General features: G+C 37.5%; 1 protein-coding gene across 2 annotated transcripts in view; it reads left to right on the top strand.

The window, feature by feature from the left end:
- LOC121390654 (espin-like) overlaps positions 1 to 10442 on the top strand; it is a 72652-nt gene extending 62210 nt beyond the window's left edge. For both annotated transcript variants that reach the window (XM_041522519.1, XM_041522518.1), the window contains 5 exons: positions 611 to 1497; positions 4208 to 4412; positions 5466 to 5624; positions 7286 to 7384; positions 9140 to 10442. In XM_041522519.1, the coding sequence (XP_041378453.1) occupies positions 611 to 1497; positions 4208 to 4412; positions 5466 to 5624; positions 7286 to 7378 (1344 nt within the window). In that variant the 3' untranslated portion in view covers positions 7379 to 7384; positions 9140 to 10442. The remainder of the gene's footprint in view (positions 1 to 610; positions 1498 to 4207; positions 4413 to 5465; positions 5625 to 7285; positions 7385 to 9139) is intronic.
- The last annotated feature ends 12937 nt before the right edge of the window (positions 10443 to 23379 follow it).

Below are 23379 nucleotides of genomic sequence, written 5' to 3'. Positions count from 1 at the left end.
ATCTGATGGTAGTGGGTTGCTTCTCTGTCTGTCAATTAGAAATTTGGTCAGAAAATGTGTAGCCAAGTTTGTTTCAATTGGCCAGACATCCAGAATGGTGGTTGATCTTCAAAGGGCATGTCTATCTTGAATTAGCTTTTTGATTTGAAGTAATAAACTGTTTGCCAAACTCAACTTTACTGAGCATTTGGTAATTTGTCAAACAACAGCTTCAACCCTGAAAATGTTCTGAAATGTTATTAATTTTATTCCAACCAGTGCACCACAACTGGTATACCAAAAGCCATGGTATGTGCTATCCTGTCTGGGATGGTGCATATAAAAGATCCCTTGCTGCTAATGGAAAAATGTAGCGGGTTTCCTCATTTAAGACTATATGTCAAAATGACCAAATGTTTGACATCCATCAGCCAAATTGTTTTGCCTTTACTATAGTTTGACCCCAGTAGCTGATGTATTTTTCGTGTTGGGGTGTCGTTAAACATCTATTCTATTCTATTCTATTCTATTCTATTCTATTCTATTCCATCAGCCAAAGATTAATAGATCAATGTGCTTTAGAGGTGTCGTTAAACAAAACAAACTTTAACGTTTCCTTTTCCATATTCAGGATTTTGCAGCAGCCATTTTGCATGGTTCTCACGAAAGTGACCTGTCATCTGCAGCATCCACTCTGAGTTCTGTCTCTGTCTCTGCGGCACAAGAACCTGACCCGGAAGTGGACTCTGACCTCAACTTTCTATTACCAGCACCATGTGGTGACCAGACAAGACCGCTGGCTGACATCCGATCGCAGTTAGAGCATCTCAGCAATTCTGTCACTCGAGGAAAGGAAATACAGAGGAGTTACATTCACCAATCAGAAAAGGACATAAAACATAACCAGCCAATCAAAATGTCTAATACAAATGGTATAAGAAGTGCATCAAATCAAGGCAACAAAATGACTGTCATACAGATAAAGGGAAATAATGTGAAAATTAATGATAGCTCAGGTGTCCGAGAGATTACCACGCCTCCTAGTGGTACAGGACGACCGTCGCCAATAACGGATAACTCTAATCAAATACCGCGATCAGGATTGAATAACTCGAACTCCTCACAAATGGCACAGTCAGGGGCAGGTAATGTAAATAAGTTTGAAAACAGTGGCTCGGGAGCGAGTGTTGTAAATAGTACAGTGACTGTTAATGCATTGTCAAATGGCCTCTCAAGACTTCAGACAGACTCAAATTCTACAAGTGAAAACACTGGTTCTAGGTCATCCTCCGCAGGTCTCTATGGCAACCAGAATTCTGAGCAACCAGTCCGGTCTGTGTCACCGAGAATTGGACCTTCATGCGTTGGTTCCTCTCCACTAGCCTCACTGCTTGTGTCAACTGCTCCTAGAAGAGTTGCCTCCCCTAATTCAGATTCAACTGAAGGTGCGTTGCCAAGCAATGGGAGACAGGAGCTGAATGGATCGTTTTCTTCGTCAAATTCATCACCTGAAGTGAGGTACGTTGGTTTTGTGGGAGGTTTTTTCCCCCCTAGCGTTCAGGTTTTTGCCAAAATTAGAAGTTGGAGTGGGTTAAGATATTTATTATAATTTTAAAAATAATTGTTTAGAGAGTTTAATTCACGAAATAATTGTCACATTTAGTTCTAATTGTTTTATACAGAAGCTGAAGTTGGCCAATATATTTATGTTAAAGTTGTTGTTTTTGGGGGGGAGGGTTTCATAAAATAATTGTCACAGTTATTTTATTCTCATGTGGCTTGATAATAACTTTGTCTCCCAGATACCCAGAAATTGCATATTCAGGTATGCCATTTCAAAAATGTTCTAGGGGACATAACCCACATCCAAACATAGGCTACACCCCTGAGGATTTTGCATGTTTTCCAGTTTAGGCATTGCATCAGTCTCATTGCAGACATGCTAAAGAACAAGGGATGGGATTTAGCTCAGTCGGTTGAGTGCTCGCTTGTGGTGCTTGCGTCGCAGGATCGAACCACCTCGGTGAATCCAATCAACTGATTGGGTTTTTTCTCTCGTTCTAACCAGTGCACCACAACTGGACAAAGGCCATGGTATGTGCTTTCCTGTCTGTGGAAGATTGCATATAAAAGATCCATTGCTGCATTAAAAAACAAATGTAGCAGGTTTCCTCTGATGACTACGAGTCGGAATTTTTGTAAAGAATCTAGCTGAGTTGGTAGAGCACTTTTCAGATCACAGCTATACCCTAACAATAATGTCAGATATGTTATATTAACGTTATATACTCTTTACCGGATGGACGGGGCGTAGCCCAGTGGTAAAGCGTTCGCTTGATGCGCAGTTGGTCTAGGATCGATCCTTGTCGGTGGACCCATTGGGCTATTTCTCGTTCCAGTCAGTGCTCCACAACTGGTGTAACAAAGGTCGTGGTATGTACTATCCTGTCTGTGGGATGGTGCATATAAAAGATCTATTACTGCTAAATCGAAAAGAGTAGCCCATGAAGTGTCGACAGCGGGTTTCCCCTCTCAATATCTACCGGCCTCGGTGGTGTCGTGGTTAGGCCATCGGTCTACAGGCTGGTAGGTACTGGGTTCGGATCCCAGTCGAGGCATAGGATTTTTAATCCAGATACCGACTCCAAACCCTAAGTGAGTGCTCCCTAAGGCTCAATGGGTAGGTGTAAACCACTTGCACCGACCAGTGATCCATAACTGGTTCAACAAATTCCATGGTTTGTGCTATCCTGCCTGTGGGAAGCGCAAATAAAAGATCCCTTGCTGCCTGTCATAAAAGAGTAGCCTATGTGGTGACAGCGGGTTTCCTCTAAAAAAAACACAGTGTCAGACTGACCATATGTTTGACATCCAATAGCCGATGATAAGATAAAAAAATCAATGTGCTCTAGTGGCGTCGTTAAATAAAACACACTTTACTCTCAATATCTGTGTGGTCCTTAACCATATGTCTGACGCTATATAACCATAAATAAAATGTGTTGAGTGCATCGTTAAATAAGACATTTCCTTCCTTCTTTACCAGATATTGAGTGGAAAACTAAGGGGTCGGCTTATCCACAGAGTCGGCTAATACTAAGTGATACATAGTAGTCTTCCAATGAAACCCACTCGATTTTTCCATTAGTAGCAAAGGATCTTTTATATGCATTTTCACATAGACAGAACAGTACATACCTCAGCTTATCGTATTCTAGTCGTGGAGCACTGTTTGGGATAAGAAAAAAACCCCACCCCACCAGAGAATGGATCCACTGAGGGGGTTTGATCCTACGACCAAGGCACATCTAACACACAGGTATCCCCAAACAGAAAGCCCTAATACAAATACTATAGTTACATATATATATTTATCATATAATATCTTACATTTTCAGTGCAATCAAAGTATGTGATATTTTGTCAGATCACATACTTTAAGAATTTGATAACTTTGCAAATTAGATGTAAATTAGTCGAGGTCTCGGCACTAGGTTTATTGACATTTAAGCCAGCGTACTTGGGTGACACTCCGTGATTGATGTATGTATTCATAGTCATCAAATAAAAACATTTCAATGGCAATTTGACACTGAAAACTGTCCAGCATTCAAAAAACAATAAATGTTAGGCATAACTTTATTTTGATGTAAGAACATCCAAAATGACGTTATTCGAGTTTGATGTAATTTCCATTAAAAAACTGGTGACCTGGTCATCATCTAAGAGCAGCCAGTCATGTGTTTTTAAATTGTTGTCACATATATATGTGTAAACAGTATATGTTAGTATTGTTACCAAACAAAATAATGATGTTCCCACCAATAGATACGTAAGAAATAGAGGATACATGTATTTCATGTTTTTTGTCAAATATGATTTACATTTCATCGAGTGAAGTATGCAATCATATCTGACGAGTGTGATATGATTGCAAACTTCACGAGATGAGATATAAATCATATTTGATAAAAAACATGAAATTTTCTATTTATTATGTAAATTTTGGCAATCTACCTTTATTTTTTAAAATGCCAGCAGCAAAATAGTTCCAGCTTTTTTACAGTGAAGATAACACTTTCTACAGTGATGATAACACAGTTTAGAGTGAAATAGTGAACTTTTCACTCTAAAATGTGTTATCGTCACTGAGTGACTGATAACACTTTTATTTCACTGATATTTTAAGATATTTCACTAAATGTTATATAATAATCTGCTGTTTCAGATCATCTAGGCTAGCCGATAACCCTTTCATGAACCAGAACGGTCACGTGCCTGCCAAGCATGACATCATCGCCGAACTGAAGACCAGCAAAGGAGCATCGGGTCTGAAGAAGTCCCGCGGTCCAGAGCGGGGGGTCACAAAAGAGGTGTTCTCGTTCGGAGGCAAACGGTCCCAGAAGAGTAGTAACTCCACAGAGGATAAAAAGGTTTGTTCTTGGCAACAATTTCACCAGAGGTTGAGCCCTTACTGAACCTTCTGAGATTAGGGAACTGAGATAGGTAATTTATTTCAACTTATTTTCATGCTTATATCCAATTAAGGTTCAAGCATGCTGTCCTGGGCACACACATCAGCTATCTGGGCTGTCCGTCCAGGACAGTGGGTTAGTTGTTAGTGGTTAGTGAGAGAAAAGAGGGTGTAGTGGTCTTACACCTACCCATTGAGTCGTTAATACTCACCCTGGGTGAGAGCCGGTACCAGGCTGCGAACCCTGTACCTACCAGCCTTATGTTTGATGGCTTAACCACGACGCCACCGAGACCTGTGAGATAGGTCAAACAAGCAAGCAGCAATTTATGTCCTTTAAAGGTAAGGTCATTTGGTAGTAAACGGTATTTAACATGAAGCATTATTGTGTTTGCATGTCGGTTTTACAGGTTTAAATTCATGTGTATTGTCAGTTGGTTCAGTGGTAAACTGTTGTACTGTCTCTGTCACGTTTCCGTACATGTATTACAGTCCTTTCTTACACACCCGTTGGTGGTGAGAACACCATGTAGGTTTTTTTGGTTGCACATGGTTATTAACACATGTACATGTGTTAACAATTTCAAGACATATGAAACATTAACATTAAGGGCTGTATTACAAAAAGTATTTTTAATTATTTGCAGTAAAATATGTTTATTTTATATTTTATTTTGTTTAAGGTTACAGTATCAGCTGGAAATGCTGTCATTAAATGTTATGTAAATTCAATTTAAATTGGAAGTAATTGATTATGTTAAGGTTACACAAATATAATTAATGTAATCAAACAATCGATTATCTGTGTAGAAAAATCATGTTATTTTAGATTTTGAAATATATTTCCCTGCAATTGATTTACTAAAGGAAGTGTCATACCAATTACTTCACTTGAAATGTACACTGTGAGTAGGTTCATCCTCTGTTAGCACGTATTATGCCATAGTATGGGATGCTTCCAAGGAGGTGTTTTTGTTTATAAAAATATTAACGACTTTGTTTTGTTTTTCAGCCACCAAATACCCTGGTTGGAGAGTGGGATCCAAAACACTTTATGAGCCAGGTTCCGGAGAAAGACTTGGCGGGCATGGCTATACCAGACTGGAGGCGCCACATGCTGGCCAAACAGGCAGCAGAGAAAGCCAAGAAGGAATCAGAGGAGAAAATGAGGGTGAGAGTTAGATAGTATAACATTTATTATATTGTCTTATATGTTAAACATTCAGTCACTCAGTCTTTATGTCTGTCTGTCTGTCTGTCTGTCTGTCAGTTGGTCAGTCAGTCCCGGTCCCCCGTCCCCCGTCCCCGGTCCCCGGTCAGTCTCTCAGTCACTACCTTAGTCAGTCAGTCAGTCAGTCAGTCAGTCACTACCTCATCCAGTCAGTCAGTCACTCTGTCAGTCAGTCAGTCAGTCACTACCTTAGTCAGTCAGTCAGTCAGTCAGTCACTACCTCAGCCAGTCAGTCAGTCAGTCTCTCAGTCACTACCTCAGTCAGTCAGTCACTCTCTCAATCAGTTAGTCAGTCAGTCAGTTTCTCAGTCACTACCTCAGCCAGTCAGTTAGTCATGCAGTCAGTCAGCCAGTCAGTTAGTCAATAATTCAGTTAGTCAATAAGTTTGTCGGTCAGTCAAACAGGCAGTAAAGAAGGAATTGGAGGATGAAAATGAGAGTGAGAGAGTTAGATAGTGAAACATTTATTATTTTATGTTATATGTGTTAACCGGCCTCGGTGGCGTCATGGCAGGCCATCGGTCTACAGGCTGGTAGGTACTGGGTTCGGATCCCAGTCGAGGCATGGGATTTTTAATCCAGATACCAACTCCAAACACAAGTTCTCTTTATTCTGCTTCCAAATCTATAATGAATTGCATTAAAATGACATTTTCTTATTAATTTAACACCAAAAACTGAGGCCTTTAAAGGCAAACTCTTTAAACTACATGACGTCATTTTGTGTGTTTGTCAAATCGTGATGACGTCATATTTAGTACTGACAAAGTCATTTGTTTGTAAGCGTCAAATTGTCGAATAGTATTGTTCGTTAGACCAATGCAGAATATTTCTCACTGAGAAAATATTTTCCCTGTTATGAGTGACCATTGGGGTAATAAAGTGACATATTGCATGCTAAGTGTTACACACCCTCCTAGTTACATGTAGCTCCTGTTTGTACTCTATTTTCCCTGTTATGAGTGACCACTGGGGTAATAAAGTGACATATTGCATGCTAAGTGTTACACACCCTCCTAGTTACATGTAGCTCCTGTTTGTACTCTATTTTCCCTGTTATGAGTGACCATTGGGGTAATAAAGTGACATATTGCATGCTAAGTGTTACACACCCTCCTAGTTACATGTAGCTCCTGTTTGTACTCTATTTTCCCTGTTATGAGTGACCATTGGGGTAATAAAGTGACATATTGCATGCTAAGTGTTACACACCCTCCTAGTTACATGTAGCTCCTGTTTGTACTCTATTTGTTGTAAGGGGCGAGACATAGCCTAGTAGTAAAGTGCTCGCTTGATGCACCATCGGTTTGGGATCGATCCCCGTCAGTGGACCCATTGGGCTATTTCTCGCTCCAGCCAGTGCACTGGTACATCAAAGGCCGTGGTATGTGCTATCCTGTCTGGGATGGTGCATGTAAAAGATCTCTTTCTGCTAATCGAAAAGAGTAGCCCATGAAGTGGCAACAGCAGGTTTTCTCCCTCAATATCTGTGTGGTCCTTAACCATATGTCTGACACCATATAACCGTAAGTGAAATGTGTTGAGTGCGTCGTTAAATAAAACATTTCCTTCCTTCCTTCCATTTGTTGTACTGTTTTCAGATTGCGTTAGAAGAAGCGCGGTTTGTGAACATCCCGGCCTGGAAGCGAGCCCTCATAGAGAAGAAAGAGCAGCAGCAGTCTGGTGCCAAGTAGCAGGCTGTAAGTAGGAGCTGTTCCAACAGGGCACTGGGGGGGGGGGGGGGAGCGGGGGTCAGAGGGTGCAAACAACCCCCATTTTCAACTTATTTCCTCTTTTTTTTTTTGCAGTTCTTTACCTTGAAATGTTTTTAACATTAAAACGTACTGCTTGATTATGAAAACAAGCCCAGTGTTCATCCTTAAGAATTTGTTTCGGCAATTTTGAAATGTTTTTGCTATCGGCAAAATGCTCGCCAACAACAATTTTGAGCCCACCTACGGCAATTTTAAACCAGTAAGTTTGTCAAGAAAATATAGAAATTAAAAAAAAGTCCCTTCAAGTGACAGCAATCATTTTTATCCATCGGCAAAATGCTCGCCAACAACAATTTTGAGCCCACCTACGGCAATTTTAAACCAGTAAGTTTGTCAAGAAAATATAGAAATAAAAAAAAAGTCCCTTCAAATGACAGCAATCATTTTTATCCATCGGCAAAAACCTGCCATTGGTCAATCTCCTGAACGACGGCAATTCATATCACAACTACGGCAATTGCTATTGGTGCCATCATTAAGTTTGATAATAACTAGGGGTGGTTGTGAGGTTGAGTTTGGGATGAGGTGAAGTGGGGGCAGTATAAATTGGGGCACAGTAATGTAGGGACTTTTCCAGGTAGACAAAAATAAAACTTTTAGCCTAAAAATGGCACATTTTTGTCTTATCTTTACAATATAAAAAAGGTGAGATGTAGATAATACTTTTGTTTGATTGTTTTTCTGTGTATATTTTATTTAAATAAAATTTTATTTTTTGGTGTGATGGGTAGACAAACAAATTACTGTTCCACCTCCATTCCCCCATTTGATCAGTCTTGAACAGCCTTTACATTATATGTGTTGCAGAGGGTTGTGTCATAGCCCAATTTTAAAGTTCCTGCCTGATGCACAATTTGGCTATTTCTCATTCCAGCCAGTGCTCCATAACTGGTTTAACAAAAACCATCGTATGTATTGTCCTTTCTGTGGGATGTTGCTTATAAAATATCCCTTGCTGCTGATTGATTATCTGTATGGTCCACAACCATATGTCTGATGTCATATAACAGGAAATAAAGAGGTTTTGAGTGCATCGTGAAATAAAACGTTTCTTTATTTCTATGAGTCGCAGGATGCCATACATGTTTGAATCTGTTACTTACTGGGCGGGACGTAGCCCAGTGGTAAAGCGCTTGCTTGACGTGCTGTTGATGAGCCCATTGGGCTATATTTCGTTCCGGCCAGTGCACCATGATTGGTATATCAAAAGCCGTGGTATGTGCTATCCTGTCTGTGGGAAAGTGCATATAAAAGATCCCTTGCTACTACTACTACTACTAACAATAATAATAATAAATTCTTTATTTAGTCAGGGTAACACAGTTAGCAAAAGCTAATCTTCCCTGAGGCCCTCAGGTACAAACAATACAGAATTACAATACATACATTTATGAACAAATAGAAAATACATATATGGCAGTAAACATATGTACAAATGTAGCAGGTTTCCGCTACTACGATTCTGAATTACTAAATGTTTGACATTCAATAGCCAATTATTAATTAATCAATTTGCTCTAGTGATGTCGTTAAATAAAACAAACTTTAACTTTTTTTTTCTTTATTTCTGTGTGTTGCCGTTTGTCATACATGTTTAATTCTGTTACCTGCTGTTAAATTCTGTTACCTGCTGTTTAATTCTGTTACCTGCTGTTAAATTCTGTTTTTCCTTTTTTTCAGTCATCTTGACACCAATATAATATTAGAGCCAATACAAAGAAAGAAGCTGAAGTCAAAATGATACAAAATGGATGTTCTTTAGTTCCTTAAAAACATTTTTTTGCAAATGATGACAATGTAGTTTACCTGTTTTGTTGTTTAAATATTTTCTGATGTTTACATCATTGAAGGTGCTATCTCAAAGTTCCATAATGATGGTTCCCACCAAAATTATTTAGTAACTTTTGCTGTGAAATTTAAACTTTCAGCTATATAGAGGATTTGTCACCAATGTTTTATTAATATGGAAAATATCAACCAATTATGTTAATCAGTATTTGTTGAAGCTCTGCCAAGACGAGACAAGGATGATATTTTACATATTAAAAAAAATGACTAGCGAATTCTTTTTATCCTATAACACTTCTAACGTAACATTTTAATTTGATATTTAGTAAATCAAAGTTCTGAAGTTGACTCACCGGTAATTTTAATACGATTAGCACAAATGTAGTTTGATGTCACGCACATCAACTGAATCTCATCAAAATGTTAAGTTCAGGTACACAAGTCTGGTTGGCTGTAAACAAATGACCCATTGACAGCAAAATATTGTTAACCGAGTTAATACTGGTAAATATCAAATGGGTTTATGACATGGATATTATGTGTCAGTTAAAGGATAAATATCCATAAAACAGTACAACCAAATATTTTAATTTACTAGTTGAAAAGAAAAATGGATAAAAAAATCTTTTGTGGATGATTGAAGGAATTGGATGCATTTAGCCGAGGCTAAAACTGTAAGTTTGCTGCCTTTGTGCAACTCGTGGCCATATCCAGTCAATCTGCCAGATGGTTGATTCACCAATTTCATTAGATTCGTTAATATGTGATAAAACATGAATTTAGTCATACTGAATGTGATTCTTCTTACACGATGTATAATGTATTAGCACATTACAGTTTTAATATTCGCAAGTTATTCATTCAAAGATTTTGTGTGGGATCGATTGTAATTATTGTAACAATATGAAATACTGCACCTGTAACTATGATATAGCACCTTTTAGTATTTGATTGTTTATTTTGACAACTTTCATTTGTGGAATGATTTTTTAGACACAGACCCTAGTTATTAGGTAATGTAAGATAGTTCCAGCTGTTAAAGGTTTTTTGTCACTAAATTAAGTACTTTGTCTGCAATTTCTTGATCAGTTTTGGTCATCCTAGAGTTTTTGGTATTTCATGTAAAACAGAAAAGAGTTGTACCTTAGAACTAGGTTTTGTGCCTTTATGGATTAAACTATGTTTTTATTTTGAATATGTTTTCGTTTTTTTCATTATTGTAATATATACTGAACTCCATTAAAAAGTTAACAGAATTACTATATTTGTAGGTCATTTCTATGTACATTTAGCATTCAGCCTCAGTTTAAATTCAATTTAAAGAAAAGTTAACAGAATTAATATATTTGTAGGTCATTTAAGTATTGTCTGTTGTTATTTTTACATTCATCGGGATATGAACAAAAACAAATCATCCGCAAAATGTGTGAATTAGCAAAGATGAAGGTACAAAAAATAACCAACAACACTTACATTTAAATTAGAAGTATACCTACAAATAATAATACTAAAAGTTCATGTTTTATTTTGAATTAATTTCTTTTTGTTTCTTAAACAATAACGCTCAATAAGACAAATTACCAATATAAAGTGACGTCATCATATATGACGTTCCCTGACAACGTTATCAGAAATTAATAAAGTCGCGTTGTTACGGCTGGAAGAATGGGACGACATTAAATTGTAATGAATGTAATGGCAATTTAATTATTTCAATGTCGTCCCATTCGTCCAGCCGTAACAACGCGACTTTATTAATTTCTGATAACGTTGTCAGGGAACGTCAGACTCGGTTTAAATTCTTCAATGAACTAGAAAATTATCAAACTAGATGTCTGTGACAATAGATTTAGCAAATTGTATACATGTTAGACGCAGTATAAGGCAACTGCTTGATTGTCTAAAACAGACAGTTTTTTAAAACTCTGTATGATCTAGCCCTACCCTCACATTAAAAACAAGGTGGGGATAGAGAACATTTGAGCTATGGTTTTTCATGTATTTTGATCACAAAATTTGCTGGTTTATTGTACTCACATTTTTCTAGCAATTCTTATTTGTATTTCTTATTTCTTACTCTTATTTTGTAAATAGGTTTATTTTTTTTCTTTATTTTTTTCTGATTGTTGTAAATATGTGGAACAGAGTTTAAAAGACATCAGTATGTTAACAATTTTTGAAAGATATATTTTTACAAAAAAATATATATATTTATCAGATACACTAATATATGGTTCATATACATGTATTATATATGGACTTAAGGTTATGTATATTAAGTATGAATTTATTGATACCTGAATTATGTACGGATGTAAGAATATGTGTTATGAATGTAGTATTACATATATTATGTACAGACTAAAGACACCATGTTAAGAATTATTTTTAAAAACTTCTTTTTTCCTCGTTTGGACTATATTTTTTAACTTAATATTTTTCAGTTATGCTTAGAAACTTGATGGGATATCTGCAAAAAATTAAGTGTTATAAAAGTCCATAGATGATGTATGTACATCATGTTAGAACATTGTAAACATATGTATAGTCTGTCCCATCATTTTGTAAAAATGTTTTTTGCTATTAATTTCAGTTTTGTTTGATGTAACAAGAAAATTAAAAGTATTTTGGAAATAACAAAAAAATACTATTTTTGTGTACAATTTAAAAATCAGTCGGCTCAGAAATAAATAACTTGTGGTAAATTTCATAGTATGAAAAAAGGCATTCCCAGTGGGACAGACTATAGGTACATGTCATTAAGACTCAATCAGGCTTTGTAAATTTGACCCAAAGTGTTAAAGCTTAACCCTATTGTATTTTCAGATGTATCAAGATACACATATATTGATGGTTTTATACTGTCACAAATTTAGATTTATTGGCAATGCAGTAATGGATCCAATAAAGTGGAAAATTTGTGACAGTGTAACCACCCTGGGCCCACATTTTCTAAGCTGTCTTAACACTAGGATATCATAAAACAATGTACTGACATCATAGTGTGCGATAATTTTACAATGTCTTAGTGCTTAGATAGCTATGAAAATCTGTAGTCTAGTATATTAAAAGCTATATACAATGTATTTTATCTTGTCTGTGGAAAGATACATACAGAAGAGATCTTGCTGTAATAGGTAAAACAGACTGACATGGCAGCTGCAGATTTCTTCTCTAATGTTCTATATCAAGTGTCACAATTAATTTGCCCTAAATACAGAAAGGTTGTTTTTCTTATTTGCATGTGTTAAAGCAGTGTTAATGTATGTAGTTATATACTCGACCCCTGTAATTAAGAAAAAAATTCCACAGTGAAAAAACATGCCATAAAATAAAATTTGAATATAGTCCACAGAAAGTCCACAGCACAAAATGCTGTAGAGATTTTAAAAATCCAGGCCCCTGTTCCACGAAGCGATCTTAGCACTAAGATCACCTTAGTGCATAAGGTAGCTATGCACTTAAGGTGATCTTAGGGCTAGGATTGCTTTGTGGAACGGGGCCCTGGACACTGCCAATTGCTGTGGGCAATTGCAGGTGTTGTATGCTACAATTAAGGAATGTGCTACAGTGTTGTTGAACATTTCTTTTCTGTCCATTGATAATGTTGAGCCCTGATCTGGTTTTTTGGACAGAGGGTTTGACTAAAAGCAAATTATATGCCCATGATGGGCATGCTTGAGCACATTGGGTGTTATAGACATGTAAATTTATTTCCCGAAATTTCCAGAGCCGTTTTGTTTTTTGTGCATCTGTTTTTATTAAGCCAGTTCATACAACGAATTAGAAAAATAATGATCTCAGTAAGTAGTATGATTTGTCATTGATTGAAATCCATGTTAGGGCTGTTTCGGAATTGATCATGGGATTGATGGGCGAGGTGTTAATTATTTATATACCCACCACCCACAAGATAAAGTTTTATATAAATCATTTATTCAATATGATAAAAGATGTGAAAGTCAACTAGACTTAAAATAATTGTAATGATCTCACCTGCACCTCTCGTTCCAGCCAGTGCACCACGACTGGTACATCAAAGGCCATGGTATGTACTGTCCTGTTTATGGGATGGCACATATAAAAGATCCCTTGCTGCTAATCGAAAAGAGTAGCCCATGAAGTGGCGGCAGCGGGTTTCCTTCCTCAATATCTGTGTGGTCCTTAACCAAATGTCCAACACCATATAACTGTAAATAAAATGTGTTGAGTGCATCGTTAAATAAAACATTTCCTTCCTTCACCTGCACACTTCCTCCTGTGATCAATTTTGGAACTGCCCTAATTTCAGAAAATTACATTCCACACATCATTTATATAAATTTTTATTGGTTCATTTCTTCTTTTCTTTTATGTTTATTAAAAAAAGAAATCAAAATCTTTCATAGATGCATTTGGTAATGTAAAAAAAATAATAAGTTGTATTTGATAATATGTTCTAAAAGATTGGTAGATCAGCTTTATCATCAGTTGTTGAATACTAAGTAATACATAGCCTTTATATTGACCGTGTATTCGAAAAAACTGCATTCTTGCCGCTTCGAAATGTTTAAGAATATGTTCCCTGCACCAGAATAGTTTTAAAATACACACTACTACAGTTGGTCATCAGCTTAATGTCACGACTGCTATACAAATCTGTGCAGTGTGTTTGAATCCTGTCATATATGCACTTTGTGTTCTTGTTCTTGTGTGTACATATGAGAAATTTTGAAAATATTTTTTGTTGAATACAAATACGAAATGCTTTTAACTTTAGTTAGATTTTGTATATATATATATATATATATATATATATATTCACCTACTATTTTATTTTTTCCTTTTGTTCATTATTTAGCAAATCAGATTTCATCATCTACATGGGCAAAATGTATCAGGCGCCATATTGTTCTTTGATATGCCTTGATGTAGTATCCAAAAATGAAATCTCGTTTTAGTTCATTACAGAGTTATTACCCTTGATATTGTTCATTCCAGAGTTATTTCCCATGAAAGTGTTCATTAAATAAATCAGAGCTTTATATGTGTCAGAGATGCCCAATTTAAGATTAATGTTTTGAAATTGTACACCCACAGACATAGCTATAAACAGAAGTGAAGGTATACATGGAAGGCATAAAATGGAGATAAGGTTTTACCCATCTTGAAAATTGAAAATTTGTATGGTATGAAAAAAAAAATATATATATAAATCTAGAACCCACAAACCTCTGCATCTATGAATTATTAAAATATTCAGTCTATACTAACTTTCAGTGTCTGTGTAAATAACAGTTATTAAAAAATTATAATTTAATCTTTATACATTTTATCATTGTTTTCATTAATATGCACCAATGTAGACGTGTATGTTTGGTTGAATGCCTATACATAATGTTTTGATTAGGCCAAGGGTGGGGCATGAGGAAATACCTTACAGTTGCAATTGTCTTAACAATTTCTGTCCATCAACAATATTAACAGTATTCATATTTGCATAATTGTATTTTAATACGATTCGTTTTTGTTTGCATAATAAAATATTGTGGCTTATTGGGTATAAGTTATATGTATACCTTGTAAATGACATATAATTCAGTTGATATTTGATACATTGCAATAAAATTCTAACAAAAATTATAATCTTGATTATTCAGATTCTCATATTAATGAAATCTGGTACTAATACATTGTCAAAATTTTGTTGATTAACACTAAACATTTTACACAACACATATACATATAAATAACAAATTCTTATTAATTTTATATGGCTTTTTGTTCAATTATTATGTATACTGTTATCAAATTTTATTATCTCAATGTTTAAGAGATTGAACTAACCAGCTCAAAATATTGGTAGTTTGAGATAAAATAATAATAATTGTTGGTGATTCTTACACCATGGATTAATTCTGAGTTTATACATATTTTATTTGCTGTAAAAATAAATATCTTTGGAATTGGCCAACTGGCTCACGTTATATTAAAGCCTCACCCAGCATTTTACAAAAATGTAATATTTATAGTGAGATGATATGTACATGTATATGTATATCCAAAACTATATACATAAAGTAAAGAACTCTTATAACGAACCGGAAGGGACCGTGATGGTTAGTTCGTTATAGCAGTAGTTTGTTGTACACATTTGCATAAGTTGGTTATTGACCGGCCTCAGTGGCGTCGTGGCAGGCCATCGGTCTACAGGCTGGTAGATACTGGGTTCGGATCCCAGTCGAGGCATGGGATTTTTAATCGAGATACCGACTCCAAACCCTGAGTGAGTGCTCTGCAAGGCTCGATGGGTAGGTGTAAACCACTTGCACCGACCAGTGATCCATAACTGGTTCAACAAAGGCCATGGTTTGTGCTATCCTGCCTGTGGGAAGCGCAAATAAAAGATCCCTTGCTGCCTGTCGTAAAAAGAGTAGCCTATGTGGCGACAGCGGGTTTCCTCTAAAAACAGTGTCAGAATGACCATATGTTTGACGTCCAATAGCCGATGATAAGATAAAAAATCAATGTGCTCTAGCGACGTCGTTAAATAAAACAAACTTTTTACTTTTAGTTGGTTATTGATGTGTAGGAAGATAAAACAGGACTTTACGATCAGTTCGTTTTATGCAGTAATTCGTTTTAAGCATATTCCTTATAAGTGTACTTTACTGTACTTGGAGAAAAGGAACAGAAAGTAGAAGTAAAAAAAAAAGAAGAAAGCAATTCTTCAACCTGACATGTACTGGACACTGGAGAGATCAATAACAAAGTTTGGCTGTATTAATGAAATTTAGAAAACTGTATTTATCAGAAAGTGTCCATGTGCTTTATTAGATTAATCAGTGTAGTGGTATACTGTGCAGCTGTGAAAGACATAAAAGGTTCCCATATGACCAATGGAAAAGCAGATGACCTAATTTGGGGATCATTATTGGGACTGGCTCTGGGTGAGCTGACAATTTCATAAATTATCTTTTACACTTCAAAATATTCAGAAACCCAGTTATATTCTATCAAAGTACCAACTATTACATGAAATTATTTTGCCAAATTGTCTAGTACACTTCAAAAATTGCAGAAACCCAGAGTTATTTCCAACAAAATAATGGTCATTACATGAGTTTTTTGTGTCAAATTAAAATAAAATGTGGCAATTTTGTTTTCAAAATTCGCAATTTGGCAAATTGCGGATCAATCCTGATTATTGTTGAATATTTCCTTTTTTGTTCAAGAAAATCACTTATTACCACAAAAAACTGGATATGAACACAGGATATGAATAAAATTGATGGTAGTTATTAATTGCTCTCCTAACTTATATTATGGGGATCCATTTAAGATATTACCATATACTGATACCATATAAATTTACATGCTAAAGGGAGATAACAATTACTCTACTTGAACTAGCCTCAGGGGAGTGTTCAGGAGCAAGTGTGATAGCTCCCCTTAAACAACAAGGTCGGATTTATGTTTGCTTTACGACCCTCGGTGGTGTTGTGGTTAAGCTATTGGACATAAGGCGTAAGGTATAGGTGTAAGACCACTACACCCTCTTCTTTGTCACTAACCACTAACAACTAACCCACTGACAATTACCAATGGGTAGGTGTAAGACCACTACACCCTCTTCTTTGTCACCAACCACTAACAACTAACCCACTGACAATTAACCAATGGGTAGGTGTAAGACCACTACACCCTCTTCTTTGTCACCAACCACTAACAACTAACCCACTGACAATTACCAATGGGTAGGTGTAAGACCACTACACCCTCTTCTTTGTCACAAACCACTAACAACTAACCCACTGACAATTACCAATGGGTAGGTGTAAGACCACTACACCCTCTTCTTTGTCACTAACCACTAACAACTAACCCACTGACAATTACCAATGGGTAGGTGTAAGACCACTACACCCTCTTCTTTGTCACTAAGCACTAACAACTAACCCACTGACAATTACCAATGGGTAGGTGTAAGACCACTACACCCTCTTCTTTGTCACCAACCACGAACAACTAACCCACTGACAATTACCAATGGGTAGGTGTAAGACCACTACACCCTCTTCTTTGTCACCAACCACTGACAACTAACCCACTGACAATTACCAATGGGTAGGTGTAAGACCACAACACCCTCTTCTTTCTGACTAACCACTAACCAATAACCCACAATCCTGGACAGACAGCACAGATAGCTGAGGTATATGCCCAGGATAACATGCTTGAATCTTAATTGGATATAAGCACGAACATAAGTTGAAATTTAAAAAAATATGTTTTGCTTTGCTGGGGGAGGTGGAATAATACAAAGTACCCTATTAGTTAACATTTACCCTTTTTGTCTAGCCGAATAATGAATGAATGAATGAATGAATGTTTAACGACACCCCAGCACAAAAACACACATCAGCTATTGGGTGTCACAAATGGTAAGTATATGAAGACCATATAATAAAATTATTACTGTGCTTCAATTTCTGTTTTACTACCCCCCCCCCCCCCCCCACCCCGCCATTTTTAAACTAGGTATGATCCTGTTGGTAATGAAATTACTGCTTCTTTCCAAACACCAAGGTCTACTTTGATAATAAAATAATGTAACCCAGTCAGCCATGTGTATGAAGTGACTGGGAATAGTGGGCCATTACATGAGACTACTACAGTATATTTATCTTGTAATCACTATACAGTTAAACCCTAAAAACTGGACACTTAGTAAACCAGAATTCCCTTAAAACTAGGGGTGGGATGTAGCCCAGTGGTAAAGTGCCTGCCTGATGCGTGGTTAATCTGGGTTCAATCTGTTTATTGTCCCATTGGGCTATTTCTCATTCCAGCCAGTGCGCCACAACTGGTATACCAAAGGCTGTGGTATGTGCTATTCTGTCTGTGGGATGGTGCATATATAAATGATTCCTTGCTACTAAAGGAAAAATGTAGTTTCCTCTCTAAGACTTGTGTCGAAAATTACTAAAGTGTTTGACATTCAATAGCCGATGATTAATAAATCAATGTGCTCTAGTGGTGTCATCAAAAAACTGCTTTAAAACTGGAGAGAAAAAAAAAATCATGGTCCATTTTTAAAAATCAGAAGAGAGCCTCACAAAACCAGTATCCCCCTTAATGCCATATTTTTTACTTGATCCTGTGGGTGTCCGGTTTAGAAGGTTTGCACTGTATACATATATGATATGACTAGATAAATTTCTATATTTTTGATCAGTGACTAAAAATATAGTTCAACTCGACTCCATTTACCGATACTTCAGACAAGATTTTTCAGGTTAGGTCAGGTCAGGTCATATAGGTTTTAATGTGCACAACCAGAAGAAACTGTTGTAGCACACGCCTGTCATGGGCACAGGTGTCAACTTTTGCCGGCTCCTCTGTCCAGGACAGGAAGATTTTTCAGTATACTTTTTTTAAATATTGGCAGAATCTTGCATTATTTGTCATTTGCAGGATAAATCCAATATCCAACGGCAGTAAACATTTAATCTCGGTCAATAAAGCTACTAATATCATGTTTATGGTTCACCAATGATTTTCTTGAATATTCATAAAATGAACTAGTAAATGGCAAAACTCTTCACTGCATCAAATTAGGCAATCTGCTATGGCGTTTGCTTGGAAGGCTTGTGGAAAGTGATGTGTTGCAGTGTACCAGAATGTATTCGTTGTAATGATTAGGCCACATTTCACAAAGATTATAATTATGTCTGTTGATTGTACGCTCAATAAATATCACCCATACAGAAAGTCTGCTTTGTGTGATTTTATTTATCACAGTTGCATGTCATTTCACATGATTCTTAACATGACTTTGATGGTGTTTTGGGTTGGGACATGGTAAAGTGCTTGGCTGATGTGCTAGAATCGATCCCTGTCGGTGGGTCCATTGGGCTATTTCTTGTTTTAGCCTGTGCACCATGACTGGTATATCAAAAGGCCATAGTATATGTTATCCTGTCTGTGGGATGGTGCATATAAAAGATCCCTTGCTACTAATGGAAAAATGTAGCAGGTTACCTCTTGGACTATATGTCAAAATTACCAAATGTCTGACAAAAGTGCTCTAGTTGTGTCATTAAACAAAACAAAGTTTCAACTCAAATAGTATTTCACTATTTTAACAGTGATTCATGAGTAAATGTTATCACAACTCCAATGAGCTCTGTCTTGTGCAGGTTCTTATGGGTGGCAGTCCTCTGAAGATGAAGTAAATGTGTAATACTATGTACTGCGACTACTTTAAGAGGGCAGTTCTATAAACAGTCTCTCTCTGTCTCTCTCTGTCTCACTCTATCTATCTATCTCTCTCTGTCTCACTCTATCACTCTATCTATCTCTCTCTGTCTCTATCTATCTCTCTCTGTCCACTCTATCTCTCTCTGTCTCTATCTATCTCTTTCTCTCTGTCTCACTCTATCTGTCTATCTCTCTCTGTCTCTATCTATCTATCTCTCTCTGTCTCACTCTATCTATCTCTCTGTCTCACTCTATCTGTCTCTCTGTCTCACTCTATCTGTCTCTCTCTGTCTGTCTCACTCTATCTATCTCTCTCCGTCTCTGTATGTTGGTCGGTCTCTCTTTCTCTCTCACTCACACTTTCTGTCTCTTTCTCTACTCGTACCAGCCAGTGCCCAATTAGGTTGTTCTATCTTTGAGAAACTGCATATATAAAAGATCCCTTGCTGCTTATGGGTAAATTTAGCAGGTTTCTTCTGAAGACTGCATGTTAAAATTATCAAATATTTGACATCCAATAGTTGATATACCTTAGTTTGACACCCAGTAGCCGATGTATTTTTCGTGCTGGGGTGTCTTAAACATTCATTCATCCATTCATTCATTCCAATAGTTGATAATATACTACTCAAAAGAATTTAAGGGTCAAAAATGTATAACCAAATAAGTTTCAGAGTGTATTAGATTGATGATGTAAACTACACCAAAAATTTAATTTATTGTTCCATATTTACAAAAAAACACAAATAAACGTCACTGTATACAAGAAAGTCACATGACATGCTGTCAAAGTTGAAGGTTGTCAAACATGGATTTTACACATTAGAACATTCGTTTAATAGTGTGTGAATCCACCCCTGGCACGAATACACTCGACACATCGTTGCCTCATGCTGTTGATCAGACGTCGGAAGAACTCTTGGGGAATGGCCTGCCACTCTGCCATAAGAAGTTGACCCAGATCATGAAGGTTGGCCGGAGGGGCATGGTTATCCCGAACTCTCCAGCCTAATTCGTCCCAGGCGTGCTCTATTGGGGCCAAGTCAGGCAAATATGCTGGCCAATCCATCCTGGCGATACCTTGTTGTCTGAGAAAGTCCGTTACCACCCTGGCGCGGTGGGGTCTGGCATTGTCATCCTGCAGAACAGCCCCGCCGCCAATCTGCTGAAGGCCTGGGAGAACCAACGGCCGGATAATCTCATTCAGATAGCGGATTCCATTCAGATTGCCATCCACCACATAGAGGGGGTTCCTGTGGTGGATAGAGATGCCGCCCCACACCATGACGCTGCCACCACCGAACCGGTGACGTTGTCTAACGTTAACGTCAGCGAAGCGCTCCCCAGGACGTCTGTAGACACGAACCCGACCGTCGTTGAACTGGAAACTAAACCTGGACTCATCAGTGAACATCACTCGACCCCACTGAACACGTTGCCACCGCAGATGAAGTGTGCACCAGTGACGTCTGGCCGTTCTGTGACGTGGTAGGAGTGGTGGTCGAACAGCCTGGCGACGGCAGCGTAGATTATTGGCTCTCAGACGATTGCGTATGGTTTGATCAGACACTCGAGTTCCAGTCGCAGTCCGCAGATTGTCACGTAATCGGCGTGCAGTGGTTGTGCGTTGACGTAGAGCCATATTGGTGATGTAGCGGTCCTCTCTATTTGTAGTGCTTCGGGGTCTTCCCGAACGTGGACGATTTCGAACAGAATTCGTTGCTTGGTACCGTTGCCACAGTCGGCCAACGACACTCTGACTGACACCAAGTCTCAGAGCAACATTTCTTTGCGCATTGCCATCCTGAAGCCAAGCAATAGCCCTTCCTCGATCTTCGATAGTCAGTTGACGTCGTACCATTGTCGAATTTGGAGTGTACACCGTACACGAACGCAAGCTCCAATTATACGGAAATTCAGCATTGGGAACATGGACTACACATGCAAAGCGTGAAAATGAAGCGCTTTGTGAAAAAGCAAGTTATGGGCACTTAGCAGACCTTTCGCTTTCGCCCTAATTTACGTGCAAATGTAAGCATGTTTTCGCCATTAGAACTAGTCGACAGTGTCAATGACAGTGGATTTTAATTCATTTATGGGTTGCTTAGACCCACTTTCGTCAAAATGGAACAATACCATGCGTGACATTATGGTCTAGCTAATATAATTGACATTCAGAAAATAATGTCGAAAATATCGTCTGACCCTTAAATTCTTTTGAGTAGTATATGTACTTTAGTCAGTGGTGTCAAACGAAACCATTTTATTATATTCTCTCTGTCTCGCTCTTTCTCTTCTGGCACATGTGTAGGAATTTGTCATGAGTGAACCGGCCTCAGTGGCGTCGTGGCAGGCCATCGGTCTATAGGCTGGTAGGTACTGGGTTCGGATCCCAGTCGAGGCATGGGATTTTTAATCCAGATACCGACTCCAAACCCTGAGTGAGTGCTCCGCAAGGCTCAATGGGTAGGTGTAAACCACTTGCACCGACCAGTGATCCATAACTGGTTCAACAAAGGCCATGCTTTGTTCTATCCTGCCTGTGGGAAGCGCAAATAAAAGATCCCTTGCTGCCTGTTGTAAAAAGAGTAGCCTATGTGGCGACAGCGGGTTTCCTCTAAAAACAGTGTCAGAATAACCATAAGTTTGACGTCCAATAGCCGATGATAAGATAAAAAAATCAATGTGCTCTAGTGGCATCGTTAAATAAAACAAACTTTACTTTACTTTTTTGTCATGAGTGAAATTTTTAGGGGGACTGATCATGCTCTCCCAAATTTTTTTAAATTTTTTTAAATTCTGGGAACAGAGATTTGGGCTTCCAAAACCACTGTACACGCGTCTGCTCTCAATCAATCTCTGTCTTCCAATCTCTGTGTCTCTCTCTGTTCTTTCTTTCTTGACCAAAAGTTGAAATAATTGTTAAGACACCCAATAGACTTGGTTTAAAATGCTAAGAGGTGTCAAATATTCCTTTTCTTTCCTTTCTGAACAATGTGTCACTTGTTGGAATGTTAATTAAAAAAAAATCCAACTTTTTAAAAACAAAACCTGTCAAAGTGCCCACCACCCACCTCACGCCATTTTACTTTCAACCAGACTTCTGTTATGCTTACTTTTGTAAAGTGCCAGTCTTTCGATCAACTCATGTTTGTAATATAATCCCTACCATTTATAAATTGATTATTTAAATATACTAGTTTAAACTTAAAACCCAGGAATATAATGCATACAAATTCGACCATTTGCAATAAATTCCCTAGCGTTTAATGCTTTTGTGTGATGCATTATTTCAGCAGCAGGTGTTTCGACGTCTAATTACAACCTCGCAATAAAATTTCTGCACCGTCAGTTTTCTTATTGTCATACGATTCCGTGGCGGATCGATCGCTTTCAATCATTAGGTGATTAGTCAAATTGTTAACTATTAGAGAATGTCACAGCGATTCGATTTTAATAGGTTAGCGCAGGAAATTTCGTAATATTCTGAATACAGACAGGCTAATTTTGATTAGACTTTATTACTTTTAGTGGCCACTTCATAAACTTTTTCATATATCTCATTACGATTTGGCAAAAGCCGCGACATGAAAGTTAATATATATGACTATATATACTAGCCCGTATTATATGAACCAGAGATCAGGGTCTGTGTTATGTGTCTAACGTACACAGAGAGAGAGAGAGAGAGAGAGAGAGAGAGAGAGAGAGAGAGAGAGAGAGAGAGAGAGAGAGAGAGAGAGAGAGAGAGAGAGAGACAGAGACAGAGACAGACAGACAGACAGACAGACAGACAGGCAGGCAGAGTGTTTTATTTAGACAGCACATTGATTTTTTTTATCTTATCATCGGCTGTTGGACGTCAAACATATGATCATTCTAACACTGTT

The sequence above is a fragment of the Gigantopelta aegis genome, chromosome 15 (assembly GCF_016097555.1).
Source record: "Gigantopelta aegis isolate Gae_Host chromosome 15, Gae_host_genome, whole genome shotgun sequence".
NCBI classification, from domain to species: domain Eukaryota; kingdom Metazoa; phylum Mollusca; class Gastropoda; order Neomphalida; family Peltospiridae; genus Gigantopelta; species Gigantopelta aegis.
Note: the sequence above shows the minus strand (reverse complement) of the source record. Positions and strands in the feature narration are given on the sequence as shown.